This window comes from Scyliorhinus torazame, chromosome 5 (assembly GCF_047496885.1).
Source record: "Scyliorhinus torazame isolate Kashiwa2021f chromosome 5, sScyTor2.1, whole genome shotgun sequence".
NCBI lineage: Eukaryota > Metazoa > Chordata > Chondrichthyes > Carcharhiniformes > Scyliorhinidae > Scyliorhinus > Scyliorhinus torazame.
The window spans coordinates 181,507,455-181,532,580 of NC_092711.1; the positions used below are offsets into that span (position 1 = coordinate 181,507,455).

At 49.1% G+C, this 25,126-nt stretch overlaps 1 protein-coding gene across 5 annotated transcripts in view; it reads left to right on the top strand.

Annotated features, from left to right (window-relative positions):
* The window catches only part of LOC140420770 (uncharacterized), a 35,453-nt gene that overhangs the window by 734 nt on the left and 9,593 nt on the right, over positions 1–25,126 (top strand). For 3 of the 5 annotated variants that reach the window (XM_072504759.1, XM_072504760.1, XM_072504758.1), the window contains exon 2: positions 297–10,248. In XM_072504759.1, coding sequence (XP_072360860.1) covers positions 632–1,645 — 1,014 coding nt within the window. In that variant the 5' untranslated portion in view covers positions 297–631 and the 3' untranslated portion in view covers positions 1,646–10,248. Of the gene's footprint in view, positions 1–296; positions 10,249–25,126 lie in introns of those variants that run through there. The other 2 variants (XM_072504762.1, XM_072504761.1) reach the window with 2 other exon arrangements.

Consider the following 25,126-nt stretch of genomic DNA (forward strand, 5'->3'; position numbering starts at 1 on the left):
GTAAAGGATGGGTGGGGAGTGTGCCCGAAATTGGGAAACGGACAGACTCCCAAAGCGAGAAGAACATGCAACCCAGTGGCGGGATCAGAGGAGGGGACGAGACAGGTGTCCATGAAGTGGAGGAGTTTGGAGTAGGGTAGGATGTAGCAGCATTCCAAATTGGAGAGGGGAGGCGGAATGTAGGCATCCGGACATGAAGGGAAAGGCTGGCAAAAAATTGGGTACAAAGTAGAATAATCTGCTATGAATTTCGGTCCTATATCTCGAATGACGATTACTGTCAACTCCTTTTGCAGGGTGTCAACAGAGGAGAATTGACAGATGGGAAATTCGTACCATCAATCACACCAAGATCTGACGGAGTCACTCGATTCATCAGGGTCCGAACATCATCGGCCTTTGAATGTGGAAGGAGAAATGTTTCTCTCTGGGAAAGGTTATTGAGCGCCAGTATAACTGGAGAAGCACCGAGACACACACATCGGAGTGAGAGTGTTCCAGTGAAATGAGCTTTAACCAGTAACACGAAAATTGCACCATTCACAGCGGAGAGAGGCTGTATCCCTGTTGTGTGCATGGGTGAGGCTTAAGCTGATTGTCTGACCTGGAGAGAAAGAAGGACACCCACATCATGGCGAAACCATGGAAATGTGGGGAGTGTGGGAAAGGATTCAATTACCCGTCCCAACTGGAATCTCACCAACGCATTCACACCGGGGAGAGGCCATTCACCTGCTCGCAGTGTGGGAAGGGATTTAGCGATTCATCCAGCCTGCATTCACACCAGCGAGTCCACACCGGCGAGAGGTCGTTCTCCTGCTCTGAGTGTGGGAAGGGATTCACAAATTCGTCGAATCTTCACAGGCACCGCCGCATCCATTCCGGGGAGAGGCCGTTCACCTGCTCCGAGTGTGGGAAGGGCTTCAGCGATTCATCCAACCTACTGGCACACAAGCGGGTTCACACTGGGGAGAGGCCGTTCACCTGCTCGGTGTGCGGGAAGGGATTCGCTCATTCATCCCACCTGCTGACCCACCAGCGTCGTCACACCGGGGAGAGCCCATTTGTCTGCTACATGTGTGGGAGCGGATTCGGTGATCCATCGGCCCTGCAAACGCACTGGCAGGTACATGCCGGGGAGCAGCCGTTCACCTGCAACGTGTGCGGCAAGGGGTTTGCTCATTCCTCCGATTTCCTGAAACACCAGCGAGTCCACACTGGTGAGAGGCCATTCACCTGCTCCGAGTGCGGGAAGGGATTCACTGATTCGTCCAACCTTCGGAGGCATCGGCGGATCCATTCCGGGGAGAGGCCATTCACCTGCTCCGAGTGTGGGAAGGGTTTCAGTGAATCGTCCAACCTGCTGGCACACAAGCGGGTTCACACTGGGGAGAGGCCGTTCACCTGCTCCGAGTGTGGGAAGGGATTCACTCAGTCATTCAACCTGCGGACCCACCAGCGTCGTCACACCAAGAAGCCGCAATTTGTCTGCTCGATGTGTGGGAACAGATTTGATGATCCATCGGCCCTGCGGGCTCACTGGCAGGTACACGCCGCGGAGAGGCCGTTCACCTGCACCGTGTGCGGGAAGGGATTCACTACTTCATTCAACCTGTTGAGACACCAAGGCCGTCACACCGATTAGAGACCTTCTTGATCAGTCTCCCATGCGGGACGTTTTCAAAAGCCTTAGCTAAGTCCATGTCGACTACATCAACGGCACCGCCCTCATCTACACACCTAGTCATCTTCCCTAAAAATTCAAAGTAAGACATGATCTTCCTTTGACAAACCCAGGCTGACTAGCCTTGATTAATTGTTGCCCCTCCAAGTGGAGATTAATTCTGTCCCTCAGAATTTCTTTCAATAATTTTCCTACCACTGAAGGTCGACTCAGTGGCCTGTAATCCAGTGTTTTTCCCTACTTCTCTTTTCGAATAATGGTACAACATTATCTGTCCTCCAATCCACTGGCACCTCACCTGTGGCCAGAGAGGATTAGAAAATTATTGTCTAGAGACCCTGCAATCTCCTCCCTTGCCTCACATAGCAGCCTGGGATGCATCTCATCTCGGCTTGGGGATTTATCCACATTTAAGCCTGCTAATACCACTAATGCCTCCTCCCTCTCAATGCTAATCCGTTCAATTATAATCACAGTTCCCCTCCCTGATTTTGCTACCTACGTCGACCTTCTGAATAATGAAGACAGATGCAAAATACTATTTAATACCTCACCCAATGCCTTCTGACTCGACATAAGTCCCTTAATGGGCCCTTCACTTTCCCTGGTGACCCTCTTGTCTTCAATGTACTTATGAAACACCTTTGGATTTTCCTTTACTTTGCCTGCCAGTGTTTTACCAAATGCAAATATTTGGGTTCGAGTCCAGAATCTTAACAAAATTTGGGGTTCAGGTCCAGAACCATTATAAATCCATCCCTCTGCCACATTAGCTCAACCCCTAGAAACGGACCCAGTGATCCTTGTAACTATACCCCTCCCTCCTGCACCATCCCTTCAGCCCCACATTCATCTGCTCTATCCTCCTATTCCTATACCCACCAACATGTGGCACTGGGAGTGATCCAGAGATCAGAACGTTTGAGGTCCTGCTTTTCAATCAACTACCCAGCTCCCTGGATTATTGCTGCAGGACCTCATCTGCAGCAAGTGTTGGTTGCTTGAGGAATTTTGGCTCAAAGCTGATGAGTTAGAGTCTGAGCTTCAGTCTCTGCGGCACATCCGGTAGGGGCGAGGGGGGGGGGGGGGGGGGGAGAGTTAACTGGTCTTTTGTTTCAGGAGGCTGTCACACCCCGTGGATTGAGTACCTCAAATTCGGTCAGTGGTCAGGGAGAGCAGAGTGTGACTGCAAGTGAGACAGGTGGAGGGATCCTGAATTCAGGAACAGAGGAGCCTGAGATCTTGACCTGGTCCAACAGGTATGAGGTACTAGCTCCCTGTGTGGATGAGGAAAAGGGGTGTAGGGAGGATGAGCTAGCCGACCACTGCACTGTCATACAGGAGGCCATTCATGTGGGGGAGCAAAGTAGTAGTGGTAGGAGATTCTATAATTAGGGGGATAGATAACATCCTTTGGAAGCAGGACCGAGAGTCCCACATGGTATGTTGCCTGCCCTGTGCCAGGGTGAGGGACATCTCTGACCAACTTGAAAGGATATTGGAGAGGGAGGGGGAAGGATGAGGATCCAGTTGTTGTCCATGTTGGGACAAACAACAGAGGCAAGACTAGGAAAGAGGACCTGTTGGGGGATTATCAGGCACTAGGAACTAAATTAAAGAACAGGTCCCAAGGGTTATAATCTCTGGATTACTACCCAAGCCTTATGCGATTTGGCATAGGAATGAGAAAATTAGGGAAGTAAAGACATGGATAAAGATGTGTTGTGGGAAAGAGGAGTTCCATTTAACAGGGCACTGGCATCAGTATTGGGACAGGAGGGATCTGTACCGTTGGGACGGTCTCCACCTGAACCGATCTGGGACCAGTGCCCTCACGGAAAGGATAAATAGGGAGGTCACAAGTGGTGGGGGGGAGGGAAGGGTAAAACTGCGAAGTATAATGGTTAATGGGAAGCAAAGCAGCAGTTTAGCATGTGGGGAGGTGTGTTCAATCACATAGAAAATTATGAAGAAAGTTAAAGGGAAGAAGAGGAGATGTAATTAATGGAGGTATAAGGATTCAGAAAGAAGCTATCAAAACTAGCATAAGGGCACTTTACCTGAATACTCGTAGCATTCAAAACAAGGTAAATAAGTTGACGGCACAATTCGCGAATGAGTATGATTTAGTGGCCATTACAGAGACATGGTTACAGGGTGGTCACAACTGGGAGTTAAATATCCAGAGGTATCCGACTATTCGGAAGGACAGACAGGAAGGTGGTGTAGCTCTGATAGTTGAAGTTGACATCAGGGCGGTCGTGAGAGATGATGTAGGTTCTATGGAGAAAAAGGTTGAATCCATTTGGGTGGAAATTAGAATTAGCAAGGAGCCAAGGTCATTGATAGGAGTAGTCTATAGGCCAGAAAATAATAACATCATGGTGGGGCAGGCAATAAACAAAGAAATAACTGATGCATGTAAAAATGGTACCGTAATTATCATAGGGGATTTTAATCTACATGTCGATTGGTCAAACTAGGTCAATCAGGGCATCCTTGAGGAGGAGTTTATAGAATGTATCCGCGATAGTTTCCTAGAACAGTATGTAATGGAACCTATGAGGGAACAAGCAGTCTTAGATCTGGTCCTATGTAATGAGACAGGAATAATTAATGATCTCATAGTTAGGAATCCTCTCTGAAGGAGCGATCACAGTGTGGTTGAATTTAAAATACAGATGGAGGGTGAGAAGGTAAAATCAAACACTAATGTTTTGTGCTTAAACAAAGGAGATTACAATGGGATGAAGGAAGAGTTGGCTCAGGTAGATTGGAAGCAAAGACTTTATGGTGGGACAATTGAGGAACAGTGGAGGACTTTCAAAGCAATTTTTCACTGTGCTCAGCAAAAGTATATACCAGAGAAAAGAAAGGACTTTAGGACAAGGGATAATCAGCCATGGATATCTAAGGAAATAAAGGAGGGGATCAAATTGAAAGAAAATGCATACAAAGTGGCAAAGATTAGTGGGAAATTAGAGGATTGGGAAATCTTTAAAAGTCAACAGAAAGCCACGAAAAAAGCTATAAAGGAAAATAAGATAGATTATGAGACTAAATTAGCTCAGAATATAAAAACAGACATCAAACGTTTCTATAAATACAACAATAAAGAGTGGCTGCGGTCAACATTGGGTCCTTTAGAGGATGAGAAGGGGGATTTAATAATAGGAAATGATCGAGGCATTGAACAGGTATTTTGTGTTGGTCTTCACAGTGGAAGACACAAATAACATACCAATAATTGTTGGCAAGGAGGCTATTGCAGGTGAGAACCTAGAAACGATCATTATCACTAAAGAGGTAGTGTTGGGTAAGCTAATGGGGGCGAAAGGTAGACAAGTCTGGCCCTGATGGAATGCATCCCAGGGTACTAAAAGAGATGGCGGGGGAAATTGCAAATGCACTCGTGGCAATTTACCAAAATTCACTAGTCTGGTGTGATCCCGGCGGATTGGAAATTAGCAAATGTGACGCCACTATTTAAAAATGGAGGTAGATAAAAGATGGGTAACTATAGGCCGGTTAGCTTAACTTCTGTAGTGGGGAAAATGCTTGAATCTATCATGAAGGAAGAAATAGCGAGACACCTGCATAGAAATTGTCCATTGGGCAGACACAGCTTGGGTTCATGAAAGGCAGGTCATGGTCAACTAATTTACTAGAATTCTTTGAGGACATTACAACTGATTGATTGATTGTCACATGTACCGAGAGCTCACAGAGAGTCGCCACACTCTGATGCCATCTTGGAAAACATTTTTTTATAATGTAGAATCCAGCTGGAGCCCGTTGTTGGTTTGTTTTGTGCCCGAGAGGAAGAGCTGGTCTGATTCCCTCTCCCCTCTGGCTCTTTTGTAAATAAATCACTGACATGCAAACCATGTTCAGTTACAGACGACCCTCGGGACCTAACTTCAGATGGGCTCTGTGTCAAAGCCAGGAATTACCCCTGCACTGACTGCTGCTGCTGTCCAATCTGCCGCTCTGACACTTGACGATCTGCAGCCCTGTAATACATAGATATATAGAACATACAGTGCAGAAGGAGGCCATTCGGTCCATCGAGTCTGCACCAATCCACTTAAGCCCTCACTTCCACCCTATCCCCATAACCCAATAATCCCTCCTTACCTTTTTCTTTGGACACTAAGGGCAATTTATCATGGCCAATCCACTTAACCTGCACATCTTTGGACTGTGGGAGGAAACCGGAGCACCCGGAGGAAACCCACGCACACACGGGAGAACGTGCAGATTCCGGACAGACAGTGACCCAGCGGAGAATCAATCCTGGGACCTTGGCGCTGTGAAGCCACAGTGCTCGCCACATGTGCTTCCGTGCTGCCCACGGTAATGTTTTAGATCCAGCGAGGCGTTGGGAAACAATGGGCTGATCTTCATAGCTGAGCTACGGGGAACCGGTGGAGTGCTATATCTGGATTTCCAGAAGGCATTTGACAAGGTGCCATTCAAAGGGCTGCTGCATAAGATAAAGGTGCACGCTTTTACGGGTAATGTATTAGCACGGATAGAGGATTGATTAACTAACGGAACGCAAAGAGTGGGGATAAATGGATGTCGCTCTGGTTGGCGATCAGTGACTTGTGGTGTGCCTCAGGGATCAGTGTTGGGCCCGCAATTGTTTCCAATTTACATAGAGGATTTGGAGTTGGGGATCAAGTGTAATGTGTCAAAAGTTCGCAGATGAAACGAAGATGAGTGGTAGAGCAAAGTGCATAGAGGACACTGAAAGTCTGCAGAGTGATATAGACAGTTTAAGTGAGTGGGCAAGGGTCTGGCAGATGGAGTGCAATGTCAGTAAATGTGAAGTCATCCATTTTGGTAGGAATAACAGCAAAATTTACTATTATTTAAATAGTAAAACATTGCAGCCTGCTGCTGTGCAGAGAGACCTGGGTGTGCTAGTGCATGAGTCGCAAAAGGTTGGTTTACAGGTGCAACAGGTAATTAAGGCAAATAGAATTTTGTCCTTCATTGCTAGAGGGGATGGAGTTTAAAAACAGGGAGGTTATGTTCAATCTGTATAGCGTGGTGCTGAGGCCACACCTGGAGTACTATATAGTTTTGGTCTCCTTACTAGAGAAAGGATGTACTGGCACTGGAGAGGGTGCAGAGGAGATTCACTCGGTTGATTCTGGAGTTGAGCGGATTGGCTTATGAGGAGAGACTGAGTAGACTGGGACTATACTCTTTGGAATTTAGAAGAATGAGGGGGGGATCTTATAGAAACACATAAAATTATGAAGGGAATAGATAAGATCGAAGCAGGGGGGTTGTTTCTACTGGAGGATGAAACTAGAACTGGGGGTTGAGCCTCAAATTAAGGGGGAAAAGATTTAGGACTGAGTTGAGGAGGAACTTCTTCACCCAAAGGGTTGTGAATCTGAAATTCCCTGCCCAGCGAAACAGTTGAGGCTATCTCGTTGGATGTTTTTAAGGCAAAGATAGATAGATTTTTGAACAGTAAAGGGATTAAGGGTTATGGTGAGCGGGCGGGTAAGTGGAGCTGAGTCCACAAAATGATCAGCCATGATCTCATTGAATGGCGGAGCAGGCCCGAGGGGCCGGATAGCCTACTCCTGCTCCTAGTTCTTATGGTCTTATCCCTCTTTCTATCAATGTCGTTGATACCAATGTGGACTACGACCTCTGATTATTCACCCTCGTCCTTCAGAATGCCCTGCAGCCGTTCAGTGACATCCCTGACCCTGGAACCAGGGAGGGAACACACCATCCTGGAGTCACGTCTGCGGCCACAGAAACACCTGTCTGCACCCCTCGCTGTTGAATCTCCTGCCACTCTTGCACTTCCACTCAGCTTTGTCCTGTCGGGCAAATTTCGATACGATACGGTCTCTTTATCTGAGCCATGAATATTGATCGCAAATAGTTGACATGCCAGCACTGATCCTTGCAACTGCCCACTGACCACACCGCTAACTTGAAAAAGCCTGACTTGTGCCCACTCTTTGCTTTCTGCAGATCAAGCGAGAAATTTTCATTGGGTGAGGGGTATCCTGGGATCTGGGGCAAAGGTGAAGCAACAGAGTCCGAGTAGGTCAGCCGTGATCCAATTGAAAGGTGGTAGAGGGGCTGAATGGCCTTCCCTTGTTCCCAGGTAGGAAATGGCCATGGGTTGGTGCCCCATTAAGTTTTAACATATCTTCACAACAGGAAAAAGGGAAAATGTTGAGAAAACAGCCCCTGTGTGTGTTTTGTGCAGAGTGAGAATGAACTCAATTGGGGTCAATGATTGTCCCTCCTGGGACCAAAGTTGGGAACAGGAAGCCCTGCTCACTCATTGTCCCTGCCACAAGATGGTGGCGACCCGGTGCATGAGCCCTTATACACCCGGCCTACTTCCCTCTGGTCCACAAGATGGTGGCCAGATTCCCATGTTACCCCTGGCTGGCTGCCTCGGAGCATATGAACTTGGCTTTGAAGTGGCGATGATTGACAGCTGGATTGACCAGTGGTGATTAGGATTTGTCCCAGAAGACGGATGGCTGGACCAATGGCCATCAACCTGGGCCGGGAGGACCAGGCGGTCCTCCAACCAATCAGGGAGGATGGGGTCTGTTCTCTCTCCCCTCCCCTCCCCCAAGGTTTGTTCTGTCTTCATTGTCCAGTAGAAACTCCAAGTTTCACTGGGATTGGTTCTTCATTAAATCATTAACAAAATGCAGATCTCTGTCTCACGAAGAAAAGATCAATTATTCCTGCAATGTGGTGTTGACAACTGGTTGTGATTTGTGCCAAGCATTTTAAGCCGTGTGAGTGAAATGAGGGTTCATGGTGGGAATATCATTGTAATTATTACTGGATGGTTCTGCAAAGATGGTGGTGGAGGATGGACCGACTCCTAAAGATTCTGGGGTGGAGCAAAGGGCGGGTTGGTAAAGGATGGGTGGGGTGTGTGTCCTAATTTCGGAAACGGACAGACTCCTAAAGAGGGAAGAACATGCAACCCAGTGACCGTTGATCTGCTCTCACTGTGGGAAGGGATTCATTCTTTCATCCACCCTGCTGTCACACCAGCAAGTTCATACTGGGTGGATTAGGTTAGGCGGATTGGCCTTGCTAAATTGCCCCTTGGTGTCCAGGGATATGCAGGTTAGGTATGGTCACAGGGATAAGGCGGGGGAGTGGGCTTCGGTAGGGTGCTCTTTCACAGGGTTGGTGCAGTCTTGATGGGCTGACTGGCCTGGCCTTCTGCACTGTCGGGATTCTATGATTCTATACCAGTGGGAGGCCCTTTAGCGGCTCCAAGTGCAAGAAGGGAATTCACTCAGCTAAATATCTGCAGGCACACTAGCGAGTTCACGCTGGGGAGAAGCCATTTATCTGCTGCAAGTGTGGGAAGAGAACCACTCATTCATCTGGTCTTCTGACACACAGACACATTCACACACGGAAGAGACTGTTCACCTGCTCTGAGTGTGGGAAGGGCTCCAGTGATTTATCCAGCCTGCAGACCCACCAGCGAGCTCACATCGGGGAGAGGCCGTTCACCTGCTCTCAGTGTGGGAAGGAATTTGCCCGCTCTGCCCAGCTGATCAGGCACATTCACACTCGAGAAAGGCCATTCACCTGCACTGTGTGCAGAAAGGGATTCACATCCATGCTGCTGAGACACACTCGAATTCACAGATGATGACAGGGATTGGATTCTGATATTGCTGCTTTTAATCACATCCAGGACAGAACCATGTTCATTCTGACAGTTGTGGTGTCAAGGAAGTGACCCATTTCATCAAGAAATTGAAGTGTTGATTACATTACTGCGGTATAAATTAAAATCTTATCATGCAGAATTTGAATCATTGCAATAGAAATCCACTCAACACAAGACACAGCGCATTATGAAAAAAAAAACTTGAATGTCCAACTTCTGGAAAACTGCCAAATATCTGTCAGGACCTAGACAGTAAACAACATGACCCTCAAGGATTCAAAACAATACGACTTATTTTCAAAATGTTTTTGTCAAATACAATAGACAACGCCAGCTTGATTTGTCACAGATACAGAAATGAAGACAATTTCTTAAAAAACATCACATGGTTAGTCATCCTTAGGATACAAAGGGTCGCGTTCTGAGATAATTCCTCTTAAAAGTTTGAGACAAGGACATTACATACCATTACGTAATTATACTGGATTGTAAGTATAGTCTTCAGATCAATATTTGTTTGAATATCCAAATTGTTTCTTAAGGATTTGAAATTTGTATGTAATCTTCAGTAGAATTGTCATGAAGTACCTAGTTTTAATTACTGACCATTCTATGATACAGAATTCTGTGATAACCCTCATGAGGCCCACAGGGCTACCCTAATCGATCTCCCCATGGGCCTCGTAGAATACGGGTTTACCCGCTAGTGGGTGGAGGCCCGCCCAGCTAGGGCTCGTTAACGGGCTCAATAAAACCTGGCCCGGATCGGGACCGACATTCTGGTCATCCTCATGGGACCTATCGTGTTGTATACCGTCGTGATGGTCGTTTCTTTAATGCAAATAAATTCCTGTGCACCTACCTTCTCCGGCCTCCAGAGACTTCACGCATTCATTGCAATAATATAATCCATGATTGATTCTTATATAATAAGCATTCGCAAGCAAGTATAAAAGAGTTGTCGTCTCATAGTTATATCCTCATAAATCCCGCATATTTATAACAATATCCGGGGCAGCACAGTGGTTAGCACTGCTGCCTCATGGCGCTGAGGTCCAGGTTCGATCCCGGCTCTGGGTCACTGTCCGTTGGAGTTTGCACATTCTCCCCGTGTTTACGTGGGTTTCACCCTCACAACCCACGGTAGCATTGTGGATAGCACAATTGCTTCACAGCTCCAGGTTCGATTCCGGCTTGGGTCACTGTCTGTGCGGAGTCTGCACATTCTCCCCGTGTGTGCATGAGTTTCCTCCGGGTGCTCTGGTTTCCTCCCACAGTCCAAAGATGTGCAGGTTAGGTGGATTGGCCATGGTAAAAAATGAATTGGGTACTCTAAATTTAAAAAAAAAACCATATCCTGGAGTTGTTCAAATACTGATATTGGTAAACTTGAAAAGAGATTTTCTCTGCTGTACTAATATATTCTCCTCTGAGCCAATTCTTTTGAAAACAGGGAAGCGGGAGACCACTTAATTTCAGCAGCCAGTCTATAGCTGGTAAAGCTGATTGAGTTTCTTTCATGATTCACAATTTCTCTCAGTTGAGGTCTTAAGCGAAAAATATGTTTGACTGGGTAGGATTACCTTTCTGGGGATGGGGTGAAGATGGTAGAGCCATTGCCTGAAATCTGTTTCTGCTGATGTTAGTAATCCCCGTGTCCAGGCTGGAGTTTAACATCCTGGATGTGCTGTAAATCAGCTGTGTTCATACCGTCAGTCTCTTGTCTCTCAGATAAGACAAGAGCTTATCCTTCATGACCCCATGCTGCTGCAGTTTATAGGGCTGTAGTGAAAGCCTGTGGGATCCTTGGGCGAGATTCTCCGACCCCCCGCTGGGTCGGAGAATCGCCGGGGGCTGGCGTGAATCCCGCCCCCGCCGGTTGCCGAAGTCTCCGGCACCGGATATTAGGCCGGGGCGGGAATTGCGCCGGTTGGCGGGCCCCCCCCGCGCGATTCTCCGGCCCGGATGGGCCGAAGTCCCGCCGCTAAAATGCCTGTCCCGCCGGCGTAAATTAAACCACCTACCTTACCGGCGGGACAAGGCGGCGCGGGCGGGCTCCGGGGTCCTGGGGGCACACTTTTCCTTCCGCCTTCGCCACGGTCTCCACCATGGCAGAGGCAGAAGAGACTACCTCCACTGCGCATGCGTGGGAAGCTGTCAGCGGCGGCTAACGCTCCTGCGCATGCGGGGGGGGGGGAGGGAGGGAGGGCGGGGGGGGAAGGGAGGGCGGGGGGGGGAGAGAGGGCAGGCGGGGGGGGGGAGGGAGGGAGGGCGGGTGGGGGGGGGCGGGGGGGAGGGAGGGGGGGGGGTGGGAGAGGGGGCAGGGGGAGGGGGGGGCAGGAGGGAGGGGGGCGAGTGGATTTGTATCCAATTGTGGGGACCACACTTTGGGAAGGATGTGAAGATATCAGAGAGAGAGTGGAAAAGATTCAAGAGAATGGTCTCGGGGATGAGGGAGTTCAGTTAAGTAGGATAGATTGGAGAAGCGAAGAGCGAGGGAGGGTTTGACAGAGCAGCTCAAAATCCATGCGGGATCCAGTCAGTGTAGACGGAGATAAACTATTTCCTTTGATAGAGGGATCTGCAAGCAGAGGACCCAGAGTTGCAGCGATGAGCGCATGAAGCAAAGGGGAGGTGAGGAAAAATGTTCTTAATGCTGCAAAGGGTTAGACTCTGGATTGTGCTTCCTGAGAAGGTGCTGGAGGCAGACTCAATGTGGATTTCAAAAGAAACTTGAATGATTATCAAGAGAAAATATTTGCAGGGCTACGGAAAGGTGGGGAAATGAAATGAGCTAGGTAGCACTTGGAAAGAGCCTGCAAAGATGTCATGGACTGTAACCACTCTATGTTTCAATAATATTCTGGTTGGAATCATACTGAGCACAAAGGAAGATGGTTGTGGTTGTTGGAGGTCAGTCCCCTCAGCTGCAGGACATCATTGCAGGAGTTCCTCAGGGTAATGTCCTCGGCCCAACCATCTTAAGCTGCTTCATCAATTACCTCCTATCATAAAGTTAGAAGTGGTGCTGTTCGCGGATTACTGCACAATGTTTAGCACCATTCATGACTCCTCAGATAATGAAGCAGTCCATGTCCAAATGGAGCAAGACCTGGACAATATCCAGGCTTGGGCTGACAAGCGGCAAGTTACATGCGCCAGGCAGTGGCCATCTCCAACAAGAGAGAATCTAACCAATGGCATTACTATCGCTGAATGCACCACTATGGACATCATGGGGGTTATTGACTAGAAACAGGACAGCACGGCGGCGCAGTGGTTAGCACTGCAGCCTCACGGCACCGAGGTCCCAGGTTCAATCGCGGTTCTGGGTCACTGTCCGTGTGGAGTTTCCACATTCTCCCCGTGTTTGCGTGGGTTTCACCCACACAACCCAAAGATGTGCAGGGTCGGTGGATTGGCCACGCTAAATTGCCCCTTAATTGGAAAAATGAATTGGGTACTCTAAATTTATTTTTACAAAATCATTGACTAGAAACACAACTGGACTAGCCATATAAATACTGTGGCTACAAGAGCAGGTCAGAGGCTGGGAATCCTATGGCAAGTGACTCACCTCCTGACTCCACAATCCCTGCCTTGACACCATCCAAGATAGAGCAGCCTACTTGATTGTCATCCCTTCCACAAACATTCACTCCCTCCACCACCGACGCACAGTGGCAGCCGTGTGTACCATCTATAATTTGCACTGCAGTAACTCGCCAAGGTTCCTTAGACAGCACCGTACAAACCCACGACCACTACCATCAGAATGACAAGAGCAGCAGATACCTGGGAACCCCATTACTTGGCTACCTCCCACCAGTCCCCCAAACCCTAGTAGAAGCTCCCCCTGGCCAGCGGCATGAATCCCGGCCGAGTGTGGCAGCATCGGACACAGTCCGCAGCCATCACGCTGGGTTCCCGCAAGGTTGTGACCACATGTGGCCCATGCCATCGGGATCTCGGCCCATTGGGGGTGCCACACCGCGGGTGGGATGGCCGATCACGATGACGCCAGTTTGGAGGGGGCGGAGCATGGCGGACCGGCGTCAAACCGGCGCTGGCATCAATTTGGCGTGGAAATCCATACTTCGCCCGATCGCCAAACACAATTTCAGCGTTGGGCTACGGAGAACCCACCCATAGTGTTCAGAAATTTCATTCTGGGGGTGGCATTTTCAGCAAATCTTCATTGGATTGGATTGGATTGGATTTGTTTATTGTCACGTGTACCGAGGTACAGTGAAAAGTATTTTTCTGCGTGCAGCTCAACAGATCATTAAGTACGTGGGAAGAAAAGGGAAGAAAAGAAAATACATAATAGGGCAACACAAGGTATACAATGTAACTACATAAGCACTGGCATCGGATGAAGCATACAGGGTGTAGTGTTAATGCGGTCAGTCCATAAGAGGGTCATTTAGGAGTCTGGTGACAGTGGGGAAGAAGCTGTTTTTGAGTCTGTCGTGCGTGGTCTCAGACTTCTGTATCTCCTGCCCGATGGAAGAAGTTGGAAGAGTGAGTAAGCCGGGTGGGAGGGATCTTTGATTATACTGCCCGCTTTCCCCAGGCAGCGGGAGGTGTAGATGGAGTCAATGGATGGGAGGCAGGTTCGTGTGATGGACTGGGCGGTGTTCACGACTCTCTGAAGTTTCTTGCGGTCCTGGGCCGAGCAGTTGCCATACCAGGCTGTGATGCAGCCCGATAGGATGCTTTCTATGGTGCATCTGTAAAAGTTGGTAAGAGTCAATGTGGACATGCCGAATTTCCTTAGTTTCCTGAGGAAGTGTAGGCGCTGTTGTGCTTTCTTGGTGGTAGCGTCGACGTGGGTGGACCAGGACAGATTTTTGGAGATGTGCACCCCTAGGAATTTGAAACTGTTTCAAATTACGTCATTGCAATTTTTACTATCTTCACCGTTTGCAAATTCAAACGTATTAAACACAGCAATTGCGTCGGGCCCTGTCGTTGTTAGGAGCATCACTACCTTATGTGAATCTGATTGATCGCCTAAATTTACTGCAGTAAGATACACATTCAATTGTTGTTTAAACACACGCCAATTGTCCACATTACCATGAAATCTGAGACTCATTGGTGGCTTCAACAACTCCATGTAGTTCATTCTTGCAGTCTGCAAAATGTTCAAATCTCTGGATCCCGTGGCAGGCTTCACTCTATGATGTGATATTTTTTCTCAGTGTTTAATACCATCTAGTCCTGGTACCAGATAATGTTCTTGTTGGATGGCCCGATTTATAGTACAAGAAAATTTGTAGTTAAAGCTATAAATGATTTATTAACATTAACTGTTGGTCAAATATATACAAACAACAGATGAATAATAATCTTTATTGTCACAAGTAGGCTTACATTAATACTGCAATAAAGTTACTGTGAAAAGCCCCTAGACTCCTCATTCCGGCGCCGGTTTGGGTACCCAGGGAGAATTCAGAATGTCCAAATTACCTAACAGCACATCTTTTGGGACTTGTGGGAGGAAACCGGAGCACGTGGAGGAAACCCACGCAGACACTGGCAGACACAGGGAGAACGTGCAGACTCCGCACAGACAGTGACGCAAGCCGGGAACCGAACCTGGGACCCTAGAGCTGTCTCCAGGCACGTGCTTTTGGTGCCAAATTACAGGGCAGTGTTGCTTCCATTTTCCAGCTGCTGGCAAGCAAGGCAAGTGAACTGTGAAGATGAATGGTTTTCTTAAAAGTAAGAGATGGGGGTAGCACGGTGGCGCAGTGGTTAGCCCTGCTGCCTCACGGCGCCAAGGTCCCAGGTTCGATCCCGGCCCCGGGTCACTGTCCGAGTGGAATTTGCACATTCTCCCCGTGTTTGCCCCTGCAACACAAAGATGTGCAGTGTAGGTGGATTGGCCACGCTAAATTGCCCCTTAATTGGAAAAAATGAATTGGGTACTCTAAATGTATTTTTAAAAAAGTAAGAGATGGCCAGAGACTCAAACAGGCAGTTTACCTATTGGACAAGATCTCACAACAGAATCTGCTGGAGAGAGCAGCTCAGGAGAGTCCAGGGCAGGACAGAGCAGTGCTAGTGTTAGCTCTGTACACAGCTCCAGCACCTCAGGTTCACATCCTGCAAAGAAGAAACTGAACTCGGGAATAAAGCAGTATAAAGATGATTTCTTGAGGTATGGTTTTGTTAATTGTGCCAATGCAAATAAGGATGCAAAGTCCATGTGTATTACATGCAGGCAAGTACTGGAAAAAGAGAGGGGAAGTTTCAGATTTTGAAAGAAGTGGTGGGTGAAAAATTCCTTTTGAGCTTGAGACCCCAGAGTCAGTTATTAATTTGCTGCCGACTCTAAGTGAAAAGAATATGCTGCTGAGCTGACCTGTAATACCACATTAAAAACACGTTAAAAGCCTATGTGGCTTTCAGAATTCTGGTGTAGCATCTCCGAGGGTTATCCACTGCTGAGTAAAACAAGCATTTTCTTGCTATTGTCCTTCATGAGGAACTACATGTGCGAGGTTGGGTTTTCTGTTTTCATAAAGATGAAGATGGCACGAAGGAACTGGCTGAACTCTGCACCTGATATGCGCATTGCATTTTCCCTCTTTGAACTGATTCAAGTGAGCTTGTGCGAACCAATCAGGCTCCGCATTTGCATTAAAGGTAAGCAAACATGCTGTGTATCACAAAGGTCAGCCAGCATGGGTCCCAAAGGTCGTTCTGTTGACAAAAGTGGGTCCCGGGAAACAGATTTGAAAAACACTGCCCTAGTCAGTCTGAGGTCACCTGACTCAGAAAGGGTGCATAAGAGATTCACCAGGATGTTGCCTGGGCTGGAGCGTTTCAGCTATGAAGAGAGGCTGGATAGGCTGAGGTTGTTCTCCTTAGAGTAGAGAAGGCTGAGGGGTACCTGATTGAGGTGTACAAAATTATGAGGGACATTGATAGGGTGAATAGAAAGCAGCTGTTCCCCTTAGTTGAAGGGTCAATAACAAGGGGGCATAAGGGAGGCAAATGGTATAGAATCCCTACAGTGCAGAAGGAGGCCATTGGGTCCTTCAAGTCTGCACCGATCCTCCAAACTCTCTACTTAGGTCCACACACCTACCCACCATGTCCTATCCCTATAACCTAACCTGCACGTCCCTGGACACAAAGGGGCAATTTATCATGGCCAATCCACCTAACCTGTACATTTTTGGACTGTGGGAGGAAACCGGAGCACCTGGATGAAGTCCACACAGACACGGGAAGAACGTACAAACTGATTACAGACAGTAACCCAAGGCTGAAATTGAACCCAGGTCCCTGGCGCAGTGAGAGAGCAGTGCTAACCACTGTGCCATTATGCTGCCTATGTTGGTCTTCGTTGCACAAAGATTTGAGTTCAGAAGTAGGGATGTCTTACTGCAGTTATACAAAGCCTCGATGACAGGGGCTGGTTTAGCACAGGGCTAAATCGCTGGCTTTGAAAGCAGACCAAGGCAGGCCAGCAGCACGGTTCGATTCCTGTACCAGACTCCCCGAACAGGCGCCGGAATGTGGCGACTAGGGGCTTTTCACAGTAGCTTCATTTGATCTAGGGATCTAGAACAAGGGGACACAATCTCAGGAGACCGAGTAAGACCATTGAAGACTTAAATGAGGAAAGATTTCTTCAATGGGCCGAATGGCCTCCTTCTGCACTGTAAATTCTATGATAATCTATGATTAATCTAGGACAAAAGTTTGGCACAACATCGTGGGCCGAAGGGCCTGTTCTGTGCTGTATTTTTCGATGTTCTATGTTCACTCAGAGAATGGTGAACCTGTGGAGATCTCCACCACAGAAGACAAGACACCTGTATTCAAGAAAGAGATAAGATTCATTTTTAGATTTCAATAGCATCAAGGATTATGGGGAGAGCGCAGGAATATGGTGTTAGGATCGAGCCATGGTCATATTGAATGGTGGAGCAGGTTCGAAGGGCTGAATTCTTGTTAAGGTAGCACTGGGTAACTAGAAGATCCTTTTAGCTTCACTTAGTAAGATTAAGATGCTGAGGAGAATCATTAGGGACACCTTAAATGGGATAGTTTGATCGAGAAGCCCTCCTCGAAGATGCACAAAATGGAAAAGAGAGTCGTGCCTCTCAAAATTGATAGTAATCGCCCCATCAGACTACTCCCACCCTTCTTCACCTCCCTCTTTCCATGGGTCGATGGTGGTCACCTGCTCATATCACCAGACTTGCAATCCGAGGGAATTTTAAAAAGCACTCAAAAAACGGCCTGGTTTGAATTTTAATGAAAGCGTGACAGTCCTTGGCAACATCTCCACCAATCAGAGGCCACTGGCCAACTCTCTTCTTATGCAGTATCAATTGTTGTTGGCTTTACAGTTTGGTTCTTGGTGGCAGCAGGTTATCGGGGGGGGGGGGGGGTGTTAGGCAGGAATATAGCATTGAGTTTACAATCAGAACAGGTCATTTCTTGTTGAATGGCAGAGCAGGCGCGAGGGGCCGAGTGGCCTACTCCTGATCCTAATTCGTATGTTTGTACGAACAGCAAGCAGTTAGCAAGGCAAATAGTATGTTGGCCACCATTGCAAGAGGACTTGAGTACCGAAGCAAAGATGTCTTACTGCCTCTGTACACAGCATGGTATGTTGCCTCCCTGGTGCCAGGGTCAGGGATGTCACTGAAGGGTATACTGAAGGGTGAGGGCAAACAGACAGATATCCTGGTACATATTGGTACGGACGTTCTAGGCGGAAAATGGGATGAGGTCCTGAAAGCAGAATTTAGGGAGCTAGGAAGATTAAAAAGGACCCAGAAAGTAGTAATCGCTGAATTACTTCCGGTGCCACCTGCGAGTGAGTACAGAATAAGAGGTTAGTCCAGATGAATGCATGGCTGGAGAAATGGTGCAGGAGGGAGAGCTTTACATTTCTAAGATATTGGAACCATTTTTGGGGACAGTTGGATCTGTACTGTTGTGTTGGGTGCTCTGGATCCATGGAACACATACAGGCCACTGACACTTAAAATAGTACAACACTATTTTATTAAGTTAGAAACTGTTGAACATACTTTCACTGTGGGTTAACACGATGTCAGATTAAACTAAAGACCTATGCCTGTCCTAACTAGTCTAGACACTCAGCACATGGTGAAGATCTGTGCTGTAAGCTCTGTCCTTCTGAGAAGCTGCATCCCAAATGAGCGGGAACTCTGATGCCCTCTGTCTATATAGTGAGTGTGCTCGAACTGGTGATTGGCTGCGGTGTTGTGTGTGTTGATTGGTCCCACTGTGTGTCCATCAGTGTGTGTGTCTACACCATGATATACTGGTGTATATTATGATATTCCCCCTTTTATAAAGAAATGTATGTGTGTGGCAATAAATAATGTGTGGTGAGAATGTTCCTAACTACGTGTGGGGTGCGAAGACATATTTACAGGACTACGTACATGAGAACTAAGCTATTTACATGGGAAGGTGCCTGGTGCAGAGAAGCAATATGCAACAAGAGTAATGAGATCAACACTATATACAAACCAGGGAAACGATCAAACAAAGCAACAAAACAATTCAGAGAGTCCATAAGTTCGAAAAGTTCATAAATTTAGTCTCTGAGGTGGGCGACGACTTCTGGTTGACCGCCTCAAGGGTGGGTCGAGAGCCGCCGGTTCAGGAGCGGGCTGGACTGCGTCAAAGTCAGGGGGAGGCAGAGTGACAGGGAGCTCTGCATAGTCCGTGGCAGGGTCAGCAGGAGGGCGAGGCGACACTGGAGGATCACGTGGCGAGCGTGGAATGAGACGAAGGGCGCGTCGATTGTGGCGCAGAATAGAGCCATCCGGTAGACGAACCAGGAACGAGTGGGGGGGCCACCTGCCGAAGGACAACAGTGGTTGCAGTCTAGCTACCATCCAGAAGATGGATGCGGACGTTGTCATCTGGAGCCAGAGCATGGAGATCAGCTGCACGGGAGTCATGAGCCGCCTTGTGCTGTGCACGAGACAGCTGCATCCGGCGAAGGACCGGAACGTGGTCGAGGTCTGGGACATGGATGGACGGCACCGTCGTCCTCAGGGTGTGACCCATGAGTAACTGGGCTGGCGACAGGCCAGTGGACAGTGGGGCGGAGCGATAGGCCAGCAAGGCAAGGTAGAAATCGGACCCAGCATCGGCAGCCTTGCATAGGAGCCGTTTGACTATATGTACCCCCTTCTCCGCTTTGCCGTTGGATTGGGGGTACAGGGGACTGGACGTCACATGGGCAAAATTGTACCGCCTGGCAAAGTTGGACCATTCCTGACTGGCGAAGAGGGGCCATTGTCCGACATTACCGTGAGTGGGATGTCGTGTCGAGCAAAGGTTTCTTTACATGCATGAATGACTGCAGACGAGGTGAGGTCGTGCAACTGTATCACCTCCGGGTAATTCGAAAAGTAGTCCAAGATCAGGACATGGTCTCTACCCAGCGCATGGAACAGGTCGATGCCCACCTTGGTCCATGGTGACGTGACCAACTCATGGGGCTGCAGGGTCTCACGTGGTTGGGCCGGCTGGAAGCGCTGACAAGTGGGGCAGTTGAGCACTGTGTTGGCTATGTCCTCATTAATGCCGGGCCAGTACACTGCCTCTCGGGCCCGTCGGTGGCACATTTCCACGCTAAGGTGGCCCTCGTGTAGTTGTTCCAGGACAAGCTGGCGCATGCTATGCGGGATGACAATGCGGTCCAGTTTTAGAAGAACCCCGTCTACTACCCCCAGATCATCTCTGACATCATAGAATTGAGGGCATTGGCCCTTGAGCCACCCGTCCGTTAGGTGGCGCATGACACGCTGTAGCCGCCGTCTCGCAGCGAATTTGGACGAGGTATTCATCCGAGGCAGGTAGATTGGAGGCTGCCAATGCCATATGGGCGTCAATCTGGCAGACAAATCCCGCTGGGCCACATGGAGTGTTGACTGCCCTGGAGAGAGCATCAGCAATGATGAGGTCTTTGCCTAGTGTGTATACCAGCTGGAAGTCGTATCGCTGGAGCTTGAGAAGAATACGCTGGAGGCGAGGCGTCACGTAATTCAAGTCTTTCTGTATTATATTAACCAGCGGGCGATGGTCAGTCTCGACGGTGAATTGAGGAAGTCCGTAGACATAATCGTGACACTTAACCACACCAGTCAGAAGGCCCAGGCACTCCTTTTCTATCTGCACGTAGCGCTGCTCCGTGGGGGTCATCGCACGTGACGCATATGCAACGGTGGCCCATGATGAGGCTTCATCACGTTGAAGGAGCACTGCCCCAATGCCGGATTGACTGGCATCGGTCAAAATGTTGGTCTCCTTTGCTGGACCAAAGAAGGCTAAGACCGGTGCCGTGGTCAGTTTTGTCTTGAATTCTCTCCATTCGTGCTCGTGGGCAGGGAGCCATTGGAAGTCTGTCATCTTCCTGACCAAGTTCCTGAGAACCGTGGTATGAGAGGCGAGGTTTTGGATGAATTTCCCTAAAAAATTGACCATGCCCAGAAATCGGAGGACCGTGTTTTCATAGCTGTGATGGCAGCTACCTTGTCCGCATCCGGCTGCACACCCAATTGGGAGAAGTTGTCCCCGAGGAACTTGAGTTCCGTCTGGCCAAAAGAGTATTTGGCCCTGTTGAGGCGGAGGCCATGCTCATGTATACGTCTGAATACGGGCTGGAGGCGACTAACATGCTCCTGCAGGATGGTGGACCAAATTATTATGTCATCGACATAGACGCGAACACCTTCAATGCCTTCCATCATTTGTTCCATAATCCTATGGAACACATCTGATGCAGATATGATCCCAAACGGCATCCTGTTGTAACAATATCTGCCAAAGGGGGTGTTAAATGTGCAAAGTTTCCTGCTGGATTTATCGAGCTGGATTTGCCAGAATCCTTTTGAGGCGTCAAGTTTGGTGAAGAGCTTGGCGCGAGCCATCTCACATGTGAGCTCTTCGTGCTTGGGAATTGGATAGTGCTCTCTCATAATATTGCGATTTAGATCCTTGGGATCAATGCAAATTCTCAATTCGCCAGAAGGCTTTTTTACACATACCATGGAACTGACCCATGGGAGCGTGCCCATGCCCTCGAAGACATCGTGGTACTTGTTGATAATGGCGTTGAGCTGCGCCCTGAAGTCGGTATCCTGAAAGGCAGATGCGTCAGCAGGAGAGAGAGAGTGAACTCTCTGAACTAGGTTCAACAGCTTGCATGCCTGCACGCCAAGCAGGGAGGCTTTCGAGGAGCCCACGATTTCAAAGGGAAGGATGGCTTTGTGTGACCTGTGCGTCACTTCAAGTTGGCATGAGCCGCTGGCAGCAATGGCATTGTCATTATAATCTAATAGCTGGCAGGCTGATGGCAGGATGGCTGGTTTGACACAAAGGCTTTGGAGGTCAGACCGCGCAATGAGATTGGCGGAGGCATCAGTTTCCAGGCGGAATCGTATTTGGGACTGATTGACCGCCAGAATGGCACACCACTCATCGTATGGATCGATGCTGTATACCGATAGAGGCTGGATTCTTTGCTTCGGGTACACCCTGTTTTTTGTAACGATACCGACTCGAAAAGGCACCTTCGGGTCCTCGGTGTCAATATCGGGTAGCAGGTCCGAATCGGATTTGGTGACCATGGGTTGAATGGCCCGGACATCCCTGCGAGGCTGGCTGGAGCGATAAGAGTTGGCAAGCTTAGCTGATCTGCAGAAAGCAGCATAGTGGCCAAGTTTGCCACATCTCAGGCATCGTCGGGATTTGGCAGGGCATTGCCGCTTTAAGTGGGCGGAGCCACAGTTGTCGCACGTTGCAGCGTCAGTACATTCGCTGCGCCACCACGCATGCGCGGTGCGGTCGTACGTGGTGCGCGCCTGCGCAGTATGTTCGTCGACGTCGCCGTCCCCTCGTTCGGTGCGCACAAGCGCGGGAGTCCGCGAAAAGCGCGCAAAATGGCCGCCCTCATCCAGGCTGAGGCCCTGGAGTTGCTCGATTGCTTGGACCCGTTCTGCCTCGTGGGGACCTTGCCGCGCCGTTTCAGCCGCTTGGATGTGGGAATACCGACTAATGGCGTGTTCGTGTAGCACGCAGGTCTCGATGGCAATCGCTAGGGTGAGCTGCTTTACCTTGAGGAGCTGCTGGCGTAGGGGGTCCGACTGAACACTGAAAACAATCTGGTCGCGTATCATGGAGTCAGAGGTGGGCCCGTAATTACAGACTGCGCAAGGATGCAGAGGTGGGTGAGAAAGGACTGGAAAGGTTCATCCTTAGCCTGCAAACGCTGTTGGAATACATAGCGCACAAAACTTTCATTTACCGCGATGTTGCAGTGACTGTCAGACTTGAGGAGGACCGTCTTGAATTTTGATTTATCTTCACCATCAGCAAAGGTGAGAGAATTGAAAATGTGGATGGCATGTTCCCCGGCCGTGGATAGGAAGAGAGCGATCTTCCTGGTGTCTGAGGCAGCTTCCCGGTCTGTGGCTTCAAGGTAGAGCTGGAAGCATTGTTTGAATATCTTCCAGTTGGCCCCTAGGTTACCGGTGATGCGGAGCATTTTGCAGCATGGCTGTATGCTGGTGGAAGGCAGATCGCTTGCAGGTAGGTCTAAGAAGTTCTAACATCCCTCAACACCTGGGTATGTTGTGTTGGGTGCTCTGGATCCGTGGAACACATACAGGCCACCAACACTTAAAATAGTACAACACTATTTTATTAAGTTAGAAACTGTTGAACATACTTTCACTGTGGGTTAACACGATGTCAGATTAAACTAAAGACCTATGCCTGTCCTAACCAGTCTATACACTCAGCACATGGTGAAGATCTGTGCTGTAAGCTGTAAGCTCTGTCCTTCTGAGAAGCTGCATCCCGAATGAGCGGGAACTCTGATGCCCCCTGTCTTTATAGTGAGTGTGCTCTAACTGATGATTGGCTGCGGTGTTGTGTGTGTTGATTGGTCTTGCTGTGTGTCCATCAGTGTATGTGTCTGCACCATGATATACTGGTGTATATTATGACATGTACAAGACGGACGGTACTGCCTGAACCAAAATGGGATCCGTGCCCTTGCAAGGAGATTTGCTAGTGCTGTTGGGGAGGGTTCAAACTAACTTGGCAGGGGCCTGGGATCTTGAGAGAAGGTTCAGCAGGTGGTGATACACAGCCAGAATTAAAGTGTTTCAGGAAGGCATACAATATCTCGACCAGTTAGGTCACAGGGAGTGTGGCAAGATCGGATGGTCTTTATTTTAATGCAAGGAGTCTGATGAACAAGGCACATGAATTGAAGACACAAATTAAACACGGAGGTTTGAAATCTACAGTGCAGAAGGAGGCCATTCGACCCATTGGGTCTGCACCAGCCCTTACACAGAGCACCCTACTCAAGCCCACGTATCTACCCTATCCCCATAACCCAGTAACCCCCACTTAACCTTTTTGGACACTGAGGGCAATTCAGCATGGTCAGTCCACTTAACCTGCACATCTTTGGACTGTGGGAGGAAACCGGAGCACCCGGAGGAAACCCACGCACACACGGGGAGAACGTACAGACTCCGCACAGACAGTGATACAAGCTTGGAATTGAACCTGGGACCCTGGAGCTGTGAAGCAATTGTGCTAACCACTGTGCCAACCTGCCCCCCTAGCATGTGCACTGTGGCACTGCCAGGCTGACAATCTGGCACTGCCACCCAGACACTGCCAAGGTGCACCGCAAAGCTGGTAGGAGCGCTGCCAGGGTGGCATTGCCTGGGTTCCAGGGTGTCACTGCCAGGGATCAGGGCCTGAGGGGGGCTGTGCCTATGAAAGGAGGGTGGATGGGTGGTATGAAGGGTGGGTGGGGGGTGTGCATAGCGGGTATGAAGAGGCCTCTGAAATGTTGGGGAGATGAAGGGTGAGGGTCCTGGAAGGGGAAGCCCTAAAGGGGGTGTGGGAAGGCCTGAAAAGGGGGGTGCCCTCAGTGACCGCATCGGGTGGGAGGGGGAGGGGGGGGTGCCATCACTTGGTGGGAGTGTGTGGGGGGTGACATTCCCCATGGGTGGGGGGCATGCGGGACCCACAAGCCCATTTAGAGATTGCAGCCCCCTTTCAAAATGGTGGCCTGATCTCTGAGGAGCCGGTCTGGCCAGCGATTTCAGCTTCCCAGTGATAATAATAATTGTCAGGGCTTGACCGGGAGAAACTCTCAGGGCCCCCAAAATTGACTAAGTGTGGTTAGATAGCGGTAGGGAATTCATCAACTGAGCCGGCGGGAAATTCCCAGCGAATCCCGTCACAAATTACACTTGGAAACCTTTCCGTTAGATCGCACCCATTGTGTTCAGCTTGGTGAGATCATCATGGAATCATAGAAACCCAGAATGCGGGAGACCCTGCGGCCCATCAAGTCTGCACTAACCCTTTGAAAGAGCACTCTACCTAGGCCCACTCCCCACCCTAACCCCGTAACCCCATATCCTAGCCTGCACATCCCTCGACACTGAGGGATAATTTTTTGCATGTCCAATACACCTAACCTGCACGTCTTTGGACTGTGGGAGGAAACCACAGCACCTGGAGGAAACCCACGCACACACAGGGAGAATGTGCAAATTCCACACAGATAGTGACCCAAGCCGGGAATCAAACCTGGGACCCTAGGGTTGTGAGGCAGCAGTGCCAACCATGGCACCCCTATGTCATTGATGGGAGGAGAAAGGAGTTGAAGCAGTCAGGTGTTAAGGGTT